Source organism: Cydia splendana, chromosome 26, assembly GCF_910591565.1.
Source record: "Cydia splendana chromosome 26, ilCydSple1.2, whole genome shotgun sequence".
Lineage (NCBI taxonomy): Eukaryota > Metazoa > Arthropoda > Insecta > Lepidoptera > Tortricidae > Cydia > Cydia splendana.
This window is the reverse complement of record NC_085985.1, coordinates 3755575-3767876: the sequence shown is the minus strand read 5'-3', so window position 1 is coordinate 3767876 and position 12302 is coordinate 3755575. Positions and strand designations below refer to the sequence as shown.

At 39.0% G+C, this 12302-nt stretch overlaps 1 protein-coding gene across 2 annotated transcripts in view; it reads left to right on the top strand.

Moving 5' to 3' along the window:
* The window catches only part of LOC134803318 (LIM domain-binding protein 2), a 97480-nt gene that overhangs the window by 71372 nt on the left and 13806 nt on the right, over positions 1 to 12302 (top strand). Inside the window, exon 1 of one of the 2 annotated variants that reach the window (XM_063776108.1) lies at positions 7345 to 7571. The exons of the other annotated variant lie outside the window; for it this stretch is intronic. Within the exon in view, the coding sequence (XP_063632178.1) occupies positions 7441 to 7571 (131 nt within the window). The 5' untranslated portion in view covers positions 7345 to 7440. Of the gene's footprint in view, positions 1 to 7344; positions 7572 to 12302 lie in introns of those variants that run through there. 2 annotated transcript variants of the gene reach the window in all.

Below are 12302 nucleotides of genomic sequence, written 5' to 3'. Positions count from 1 at the left end.
CAAACCGTTTGAAATACCGATTTGATATACTATTGTTAATACTATTTTAAATATGATTAATTGTACGTCAAGCCATTTAAACCCATGTAAACCGATTTGCATAGATAAATCTCTAATTAACAATTTGAAAAAAAAAGCACGTTTAAAAAAGATATCATAACCACATATCATATCTCCATACTAATGTCGTGTGTTTTAACAGTTTTTGACAGACGTATCTCTTTTGATGTCTATTTAGAAGTTACTAGAAGTGTTTGTAACGCAATATACACGAGCTGAATTTATCAGAAATTCAGCACTAAAATCTCTGTAGTCACTGAATAAAATCAGATATTCCGTGAACATATTGATTTTTCCATACAGGAAACGTTTGCCATAGACAATATTCCTTGACTATTGAGATTTTGGTTCTATATTTCTAAGTATGATGATAATATAATTTATATTAGGTACGAAGAATAAAATAAGATCACTTCTGAGTTAATAAATAAAATGGGAATGATGTTCCCCTTGCACGAACAAAACTACTAAGCCATAATTAAAATTATATAGTCATACAGTGATACATGTACTTAAATTTTCGACAGTAAAATTACCTAAATCTCATTCAAGTACTAAACCCATCCAAACACTCCTCCAACTGATAGCCCCTTATCTCATCTACTACTACGTCAACAGACTGACTCCGTCCTTGTCCGACTAACGGCACGCGCCTCACGCCGTCACCGTCACACGCCGGTACCTTTCACTCATTCACACAAAGTGCATCTCGATAGCGCCGTCCTTGTCACACGCCGGTAGCGCCGTCCTCGTCGCTCTAATGAATTGAATTAACGACCTCTCGCTTGCTCCCTCTCGATGAGATGATCAGTTCTTATTTGAATATTTGAAAATAGAAATTCGATTTTTGAGTCCTTGCATTGGAGTCTTGTTACGTTGGCATTACTTATATTTTAAGATATTTAAATTTCAAATGGGTATTTCTTGTAGGAGTTGTACGTTTCTTTTCTTTTATTATTGTAATGAATATTTTTTTGTTGCTCTTATAATGGTTTATTCAATTATTAAAAAATAAAAAGTCTAAAATCTATTCCCAGTCAACATTAACTTGGATCTCTTTATATCGTGAGTGAATAGACATCTTTTAGGTAACCATGTTCCATCCTAGACTGCATCGGCACTTACCATCAGGTGAGATTGTGGTCAAATGTTTACCTTTTTCCAATAAAAAATAATAATAAAAAGTACCTAGTTGAAATTTATGACATTTGCTAGTGATGTGACATCATTTTACCGGTTTTTAAAAAGGGTCCGCAGAAATTATTTTTGTTACTTTTTTCGATGTTTACGCGTGTTTCTTTTTTTGTAATGAACATTATCGATTTTAATTACTCTTGGGTACTTTAAGGGTGCCGTCATTAAATAAAACTGTTTATTGAATTGAAAAAGTTTATTGAATGAAATATATTGAATTTATTAAACCACTTTATTTCAAAGGCGCATCTTACGTAGTCCTAATTTACTTTCGTTTCAATTTTATTAAACTGGAATTTAGATTAAATAGATTTGGGCTTAATTTTTTATGTATAGTTTTTTAAGTTTTATTATGTTTGTTTATTTCTTTCTTGTGAATTGTGTATATAAAGAAATTTTTCATGATTAAACAGCATTATATATCATTTATATCAACTAATTTTAGAATTAAATGAATTCTTGGATCCATAACAGCTTGTTATTAAAGATTTTTTTGTTCATATTAATAGGTACTTAATGTTTACTGGAGATATTTTTAATATAAAAAAAGGTCTTCCCTTCAAATTTATTTGTCAGTAGAGAAAGGCAGTAAATTTTTAAAATCTGGACGGTTGTCCTATAAAAATTATCATTCGCCTTTTTCTACTGACAAATTTGCTAGACTATTGATATTTATCAAAAAAATCGTAGTTTTATCCTTTTACATGTAAGAAGGGGGGTATTTATTTAAATCTTTTAAATCTGGTCACTCGCGTAAGTCGAATGCTTGTCATGTTTAGCTCCATAATGGGGAAGCTCCTCGTTATCGCGCAATTACTTATTTCTGTCTCTCACGGAAGTTTTGTTAGAGTTAGACCAAGCTAAGTTAGCAGCGATTTTGATAGCCCAGACTGTGCAAGTATTATTTTTATTTCAAACGTCAAACTTAGAAATGATTAGTTTACGTTTAAATAACACTTGCAGTCAAAATCGCTGCCAACTTAGCTCGGTCTAACTGTATTAAGATTATTTAACTGGCATATTCTATCGTGCTGAAAAATTAGGCCTCATACCGACAGTAGGAAAGCAATCGCCCATACTACGGTTGCTTAACGGTAAACACCGCTATGTACCTAACTTTACGATAATGCAATGGCGGTTAGCTGTAAAACACATTTATATTGTAACTTAGTAACTTACATGTTTGTGGCTAACCATGTTGTGGTTGGTTATTATTATTAATAACGTCAAATGTTATTTATTGTTAATTGTTTTGGGCAATTAAGTGATACGTGTAGAATACCACAGTCATTAGCGATTTATGTGCGTTGTTTCATGGAAATCATGTTTTTTTAAATGACAAATATATTTTATAGGGTTATTGATATACGTCAGATACTTAGTAAACAAATAAAATGGTACTTACTGATATTAAAATAATATAGTGCCTGTATCGTATCTTCGTATGAGATCATAAAATACTGTTTTGAAAACTATACCTGAATGATTTGATCTAGCTGTGAAACATTCGACCGTGTCTCTGACGAATATATTCATAGAGTTTAACCAAGCTTGTTCCTGAGTCTTGGGTGTTTTCTATGTATTTATGTATTTGTATATTACATATATCGTTGCCTAAGTATCCGCAACACAAGCCTTCTTGTGCTTACTGTGAGACTTAGTCAATCCGTATAAGAATGTCCTATAATATTTATTTAAGCCTACCTGCGCAGATTTTGCAAAAAGTGTGGCAGTGTCATCATATGGTAACTTTATTCACACACGGGGTAGCAAATTATACACCTAAACCTTCCTCAAGAACCACTATTGATAGGTGAAAACCGCATGAATATCCGTTCAGTAGTTTTCGAGTTTATCGAGAACAAACATACAAACACACAAAAGACGCAGCCGGGGACTTAGTTTTATAAGGTGTAGATCATATACATTAAACTTCTGTAAACATTTGATGTTTATAATGACTGTCTTACACTTCGTGCTATCAAAGTCAGTGCCGAGTTAAAAGTGTTAAGTCTCCAAATCCGTACAAACATCACTTCTAACTGTACATAGGTGGACCTTATTACAAAAGGCATAACGTCCACCTATGTACAGTTAACAGTGTGGCCGACGGTCCTGGGCTTACTTCCGACAGGTGCTATAAGCTTCTCGCTGTTTAGAGGCTGTACTTAGCGGTGGGACGTATTTAGGCTACTGATAATGATGATGATACAAAAAAGCGCTGGTGGCCTAGCGGTAAGAGCGTGCAACTTTCAATCCGGAGGTCGTGGGTTCAAACCCTGGCTCGTATGAGTTTTTCGGAACTTATGTACGAAATATCATTTGATATTTGCCAGTCGCTTTTCGGTGAAGGAAAACATCGTGAGGAAACCGGACTAATCTCAATAAGGCATAGTTTCCCCTCTGGGTTGGAAGGTCAGATGGCAGTCGCTTTCGTAAAAACTAGTGCTTACGTCAAATCATGGGATTAGTTGTCAGGCTCTCATAAGCCGTGGCAAAATGCCGGGATAACGCGAGGAAGAAGATAATGATGATGATACAGCAAACAACATGCGTCATCTTCATGAAGATATTTGTTAAGTTTGCCTTCTACACCCATCTTAACTTAAACTTCTGTACCTAAAAAGTACCTAGTTGAAATTTATGACATTTGCTAGTGATGTGACGTAATTTTACCGGTTTTTAAAAGGGTCCACAGAACATCTTAACTTAAACTTCTGTCTTCTGGGCGAATCATCTTTTAGTTAGACCGACACTAATCCGTCCACGCCATTTTAACTTCAATCGGAAATAACATTATATCATTATGTTATTATATCATTTTATGTTATACGTTAAAACAAGCCATTCGCTTTCTGATAGAGCTAAAATTAGACAATTATTAAATAGGAAACGTGAGTTCTTGGTAACTCCAGAGACATTTTTGGTAACGCCAGAGACGTGAAAAGTGTCGGTATTAAGATTCGCCCTTTATTACATGATCATCATTAGAGTTAGACCAAGATAAGTCTGCGATTTTGATAGCCCAGACTATGCAAGTGTTAAACGTCAAACTTCTATGAAATTATGAATTCGTGCTGTGCTGTCATAAATCGTTGCTGAGTTACCTTGGTCTAACTCTACAGCTTGGCAAAAAAGAGAAGAAATTAAAAAGTGGCAACACTGTAGTGTCGTCCCGTTTTCTTATATAGATTGGTTTGAAAGTGACAACACTAAAAAGTATTGCCACTTTTTAATTTCTACTCTTTTTTGCCAAGCTATAGTTACCAACGGCTGATGATTTGTTTCTAATCAGACAGGTGCATTAGCCGCTCGGTATATAAATAAATAGCGCGTGTCCCGCGCAGTCGAACCGTCAAACGAGTGCCAGAAGACAGCTTCCTTTCACTTACTTTCTCTTTGACAATCGTTAGGAGCGGTCTGATGCGATGGGATATGTTCTTTCTTAAAAAAAAAGAAGTTTTACGGAGAATCTTTTAAAAGTAAGATAGGGCTGCCATTTTAGATGCTGCCCTAAATAGTTTTTTTTAAATAAGATACCTAGGGCGTTTTAGACGCTGTCATTTTGGCTGGTTTTCCGCTGAGGAGAATATTAGAAGAGTCGTGAGGAAGGAAACCAACCATTGATTGTAATCCACGTCTCTTTTCCCTTTCTATTACAACCAATGCTATTGGTTGATTCCCTCATGTCTCTCATCTCTGCCTCCGGAACGGTAACCATAAATTAGCAGAAATCATATACATACTTGTAAAAACATAAATATCAACCGCTCTGAGATAACATTTTTAATTTATTTTATTTAGTAGCGTAAGTTATTAGTGCAGCTCGCTTAAAATATTAGCAATTTAACAAGCTTAGATTTATTGCGCTCTAATGGCCAACACCAGACTCAGAAGCCACTTTGCCCGTCAAACTAGATTTTCGTCTATTGTGGCTTGTGAAGTGATTGACCTGCGACAACAACCGGTTTTCTATAAATCATGACATAATCTAATCGGGTAACATATCCGAACTTGCCGCGGCGAGCGCGCCCGAGCGCGCCCGAGGCGCGCCGATCGGCTGACAGTTCGTCACTTGTCCGTCACAGCGCGGCACACTTCTCTTATGTATTGAATTACATAGGCGCAGTATACGCGCCGCCGCGCCGGTAACTCTAGCGTTCTCTTTTCAAACTATTTACACTGCAGTTTCAAAATTCGGTCGATGATCGAGCTGTCGATAGGCGTGAGCGGACGCGTGATTTTTTCCAATCGATTCGCCGCATAACCGATATTTTTACGTGGTTATTCCGCGGCGGGCGTGCAGTGTAGCGGACGTTATGTACACAAGTTCCAGGTCCGGCGCCGGAGGCCCGGACTCCGGTACGGGCCCGGTGACGCACGTGCGGCTGTTTACGTGCTGCCGCGAGTCATTGACACGCCGGCGTGACACACATTCCGCGCTGACTGACGGAACGTTAACACGTCCGCGGTTTCTCGCAGATTTTTTGCGCGAGTGTATTGTCTAAAATAGTTTTACGGCCTTATCATTTATTTGGGTGGTTTCCGTAGTGTTTTATCGTCCGGTTATCAATGTATCTGTGATAGCGCTCGGCCCGTGAACTGTGGGATAGTTTCTACAATGATAGTAACAACAATAGTGCGGTTTATTTACTTGTGTTCGTGCTTCGCGTAACTCAGGGCCGTCGGACTTTATGTCAATAGTCTTATCTCAATCTGTCCTTGTTTATTCTCATTCATTGTTAACTTTTTTTATTTCAATTTTTCATTTATTTTAAAATCCAATGTGTAGTCACGTTGGATTTTTTCGTGACTAAAATTACCGGTTTTTGAAATCACTAATTATATCGTCCGCTTTGTGCAACTCCTTAATTCATAATTACAGCTTGTTATAGTTAATTGACTACAATACTAACAAGATAATATAACGAAATAATTGCCGCTCAACAAATTCCTTTTTTTTATTAATTGATCGTCGCGCTGACGCGTTCACATTCTCACGTCATTATGACGTAGTCAGACAGCTTGTCATCTATCGTTTAAAAGATAAATGAATGAAATATTAGAACTGAAAATCATTGCAGACAAATTGAGGCAAGAAATTTTCATGGACACGTCTCGTCTGTTATTTATAGACGTACTGTTTGATTTGTATACCGCGTGGCGTCGTAGCTTACCTACATAATCTACGGTCGTAGCTCGCGGAATGTATGTACATCTTGCACTATGTAGAGCGTATGTACAACGGATATAACAATATCAGCGTCGTTGCCAGTGTGTGCGTGCCAGCGTAATGAGCGTTCTATGTGCTAAGAAACAGTAAAAAGTATGGCGCGAACGCCCGGAGCGGCAACGTCGCGTGCGTTCGGAGGCCTTGCCGCGGTGAAAACAATAGCCTTTTTATTATTTTTTGAATAATACATTATGCATATTGCAATAATTACTTTTCGAACGGCGCGCGATGACAGCTCACTTAACGGGTCTCGCTAATGATAGTTTATAATTTTAAAGTTTTACGGAAATTACTTTAATTACTTTTACTTTAGTTAGAAATTTCTATTTTATATTTTTTAATTGGCGGTTTCGTCCTTACGGACATGCTTAATGGACGTGTATTTAGAATATGTATCCATATGTGGGTGATAGTAAAAACAAACAATTTCACAAAAATAGCTCGTGTAATAAAAAAAATAGTAACCGATGTTGACCTTTCCGAACGCTCCTCGTTTCTAGTGCGGCCAGCTGACGAGCGACGTTGCCAGCCCGCCACCGCTCGCGACTAGCATCTACAAGCTTATCGCCCCTATTCCCGCGCGCTACAGACCACAATCGTGTATCACGGCTAAGTACATAAGGAACTTGTGACGTTCTCCACGCTACACTGGCACTTCCCGGCGCGAAAAATTCGAAATGCTTTTTATCAGTCGCCAGTACGCGTCGGGCGTAATTCCACCTGTTTTGCAGATTGTGATGACGTGAAACTGAGTGAATTAGTGATTAACAAACCAAAGTGCCCAAAGTTATTTATTAAGGAAGATTATTTATTTACAAATTTATTTATTAATTTTAATTAAATTAAAAAAAAAACGAAAAACCGGTATTGAAAAAACAGTTCCGTCTCTATAGTTCTAAATTCAAAGTGAAGTGCGTTAAGAAAGATGGCGACAAGTTGACAAAGTGGCCTACATGCCGGTGGCGCTGGGCTCGCTCGGCGGCGAGGGCGAGTACCGCGAGTACCACCACCTCTCGCCGCACCCGCTGCAGTACCATGAGTATGCGCCGCCGATTTACCATCCCGTTCCGGACCCTTATTACAGGTATAGTTTGTCAAAGGACTGTCTCATTTCAATCATAGACAGAGAGAATCATAATATGTACTATCTTTGTCTTACACTAGTACTAACACCCAAAAGAAAAGGATGAGTATAGTTTTCCTGGTTCTTACTGACTGACAAATTGGTTTGACCAACTATAAACATCCTTCATCAGCGATACTCAACCGGGCTTTTTAGGTGGCCCGCCAGGTGAACCTGATATAGAAGATACATAGATAACCTTGCCATTCGAATATCACCTTTAAAATTAATCTTGCGGCTCGGGGTTACAACCAAAATCGTATTTGTGGACTTCATAAAAAAAGGAGTATGGGGGCCGTACATGGTCACTCGTGAAATTCAAGGGCCACTCTCGCAATTCAGGAGTCACTCACACAATAAACCGGTACGTGGCTAAGTGTGGAGGTGCCAAAATAAACCACAAATTACTATGGAATTAGTGACAAAGTGTAGTACTAATTCTACGCAGGCGAAGGCGCGGGCAGTAATTACTTAATTAGTACCTAGTTTTATATCCCAGATACCAAAATGATAGTTCTTTTGGTCAATTTACTACTCAATCCTAGTTTTGTGCCATTTTTGATAAGTCGGACAAATTGGAGCAGTCGAACTGTGATTTTTAGTTTTTAGGGTTCCGTACCCAAAAGGTAAAAACGGGACCCTATTACTAAGACTCCGCTGTCCGTCCGTCTGTCTGTCCGTTTCTCTGTCACCAGGCTGTATCTCATGAACCATGATAGCTAGACAGTTGAAATTTTCACAGATGATGTTTTCTGTTGCCGCTATAACAACAAATACTAAAACGGAACCCTCGGTGGGCAAGTCGTAAACGGACCGTACGTTAACCGGACGGTTTTTTTTTGTATCTGTGATATAAAAACTGCTGAAGATTTTAAACGGGTCACTCACGTAATTTAGGTCGGGCGTCGCTCGGCATGTTTCCATTGCCTGAGTGACCCGTTTCAAATATTTCTATACCAAATAGTTGACATGACCGACGCCTACTACTTAAGTTTTAGGTAAATAGGTAGACACCATTTTATGCCATTTCAACATCTTCTGGAAAAGTATGCTAAGTACGCTGTGGTGAGTTCGGTGAAATCGTATCGTGACGCCGCCGTAGACTCTTCGTCTTAGTTAGAGTGATAATAATTTCTTAATATTGTACTTAACATATACCTATTACCAGCGGGCGCAGCATGGTTCCATTTTTATTATCGCATGTCCATCACTTTCGCACTAACATACTTGTTAGAACGTGACAGGCATGGTGACAAGCGATAAAAATTCGACCGTGCTACCGCCGCAGAAGTACTTTATATTTTTTTTAAACCATTTATTTACATAATTAATTGATTAAAAAACGATAAAAAAAAACCGGTAATTCTAATACGTTCCTTCATCACTATTATAAGTTGAACTCGAAATGGTCTAAGATTCGTAATGAGGAAATGCTACCCTCATCTATTATTTGACTCTATTTTTTTTTATTGTCCTATTTTTAAGTACTTAATTGTGACCGGTCTTTTACCTTAGCAGTACTTTTAGGTGTTGTACACTCAGCAGCAATAGTTGCTAAACGGGCGAGGTGTTCTAAATGATCTTGACGCGACTTAATTGTTAAGAGAATAAGAGCGCGTGAAGGTAATTTTGAACACCTCGCCCGCTTAGCAACTTCTGGTGCTGACTGTACTAAAATGTCAATAGGATATAAAATAGGGACAAGTCAAATCTCCATCTACTTAAAAATGAACATTATTTGCATTTGACTTTCTATCGAAGCGAGCGTTTAGACAACAAGAGCTTTTCATGTCGATATACTCGATATGTCACTAGAAATGTCGATTTTCAGGTTAAATCATTGTGTTACTAAATTATGTGTTCCTGGTACTCTATCGAGTTTCCGCGTACGCTATTGACATTTCCTGCTCTTTATAGATTTCGATTGTTCCGGTACTTTTGTAGTGTTTTCAACTATTTTTTCTTGTTATTTTGTTCCGACAGTCAGGGTACAACTGTAACCTTACCACGAGTTTATTCGCTAGCGTCTGCGTAGCTTACTTTCTATGCATCTCGTTCCTATTAGCATACTATACAAGTATACAGTTGCCCAGTAATTCATTGACAACCTTCTAATTCTAACCACCGACAGGGACCTTAGGCTGGTCCAAAAAATGCACTTATAGGTTTAGTAAAGTTTCGTGGTTTTCGAGATATTCGAGCTTTTCTGTATTTTTAGGGTTCCATACCCAAAGGGTTTTTAGGACCCTGTTACTAAGACTTCGCTGTTCGTCTGTCCGTCCGTCTGTCTGTCACCAGGCTGTAACTCACGAACCGTGATAGACAGTTGAAATTTTTACAGATGATGTACCTATTTCTGTTGCCGCTATAACAACAAATACTAAAAACAGAATAAAATAAATATTTAAGTGGGGCTCCCATACAACAAACGTGATTTTTGACCAAAGTTAAGCAACGTCGGGCGGGGTCAGTACTTGGATGGGTGACCGTTTTTTTTTTTTGCTGTTTTTTGTATTATGGTACGGAACCCTTCGTGCGCGAGTCCGACTCGCACTTGCCCGGTTTTTAAATACCTAAAGATGCAGAGTATAGTATATAATTATAGATCATCTCTTTGGGACCGGGCAATTTTGTTCAGCAAAAAAAGTGACAATACTATATGATTACTGATTACTGTATAGAGTTGTCAGTCTTCAATGTTTACTAGTCTTTGGCAGCATTAAGCAGGTCACTCAGTCGGCTGACTTAACCTCGTTTCAGCGCTTGTCTTTATTGACGTAGCAACAGGCTATGCAGCCTAACACATTCAGGGCCAAGAACCCGACTGTCGGGTACACTGTTCGTAGCGACTACGCGCTCCATACGGCGAAACCGTAGCTACGCGGTACGAGCGTAACCCGTAGCACTTACTGGCAATGAATGTGCTAAAGGTCGCATTCGAATCGAGACTGCACTAGCGTTACGACTCAGCCACGACATCGAGCGATTTACAACGGCGGCAGCGATAACCATAGGTTGGAGCGAAAGGTCCGATCGCTGTGTCACGCTCCAACCTATGGTTATCGCTCCCGCCGTCGCAAGTCGCTCGATGTCGTGGCCGAGCCGTTACTGCTAGCAGTGGGCCGACACTCCTTTCGGGCATTCTCGGCTCCGTTCGGCTCAGCATTGCTCCGAGCAATTATTAGGGTTGGCACCACTTGACGTCCCTTTGCGTGCACGTTCTACGTGATGCCTCCATGTCACACTTACGTACTAATTAACAAGTGCGAGAGAGAGGCAACACGTCGATCGTTGTTCGCGGTTAGGCCCTCTGATTCCGTACGGTACTATTACATGGGTGAATCAACTATTTCTTGTTGTTATTCTGTCCGGTCAGCCAAGAGACAATAGTAGCATAGTTTGTTAGAAGACATTGTGTGTCTTTAGTCCGAATTTTATAATGTAAATACGTATTATGTAAGTATGATATGAGCGAAATCTTGAAATAAAATGTTTTTTTTTTTTATTGTAAACCACCTTCTGACGCGCTTGGTAGATGACCCTTTATGGAAACGGTTTATAACTACCACAAAAAAGCGTGTTTGGTGAATTTAAATGCCTAAAAATCAGGTTTTAAAAAGTGACCCAGGAGAACGTAACCATGGCAACGAGTGACATTAAACAGTTGATTCACCCACATTACCTTAAAGGTGACATTGGGATTCAGACTGCACCAGCGTCACTGCTGCATCGTTGCTGTGCAACATTGCTGTCCGAATTGTCCAGGACGTCAACATTGACTTTGACGCTGCAGCAATGCTGCAAATTCCTTTTGTAGGGTTCCGTACCCAAAGGGTAAAGGGTTCTGTACCATTACACAAAAAACGGCATAAAAATCACGTTTGTTGTATGGGAGCCCCACTTAAATATTTATTTTATTTTGCTTTTAGTATTTGTTGTTATAGCGGCAACAGAAATACACCATCTGTGAAAATTTCAGCTATCACGGTTTATGAGATACAGCCTGGTGACAGACAGACGGACAGACAAACAGACAGTTAAGTCTTAGTAATATGGTCCCGTTTTGAAGGATGACTGACGTTAGACCGGGCCGTGTCCGGGCCGGAGCATCCGGCGCTTACTTTTCTATGACATGACAGGTAATCACGTGATGCTTTCCATAGAAAACGATGCGCCGGAAGCTCCGGCCTGGCTACGGCCTGGTCTAACGTGAGTCATCCTTAAAAACGGGACCCTATTACTAAGACTCCACTGTACGTCTGTCAGTCACCAGGCTGTATCTCATAAACCGTGATAGCTAGACAGTTGAAATTTTCACGGATGACGTATTTCTGTTGCCGCTATAACAACAAATACTAAAAATTACGGAACCTTCGGTGGGCGAGTCCGACTCGCACTTGGTCCGGTTTTTTATTTAGCCGACGTTATATGAAATCTAGACTCTGGTTTTCTAGATACATGGGCTTATTTAGATAAAGCCTAACCTTGGGCTATTATCCACAAAACCGGTGTTCCCAATTTAGCAGCAATGGATTTAAATGTATGTAAACACAAACCAACTGGAGATAACTATTATCAAGATTAGATTTAACCTTATTATTTAATCCTATTAGTCTAGAGCATGAATACCTATAGATAGATTAGATAGTATAATAAATTTTGAGTTTATTTCTTATGTTTGCTGGTAGAATT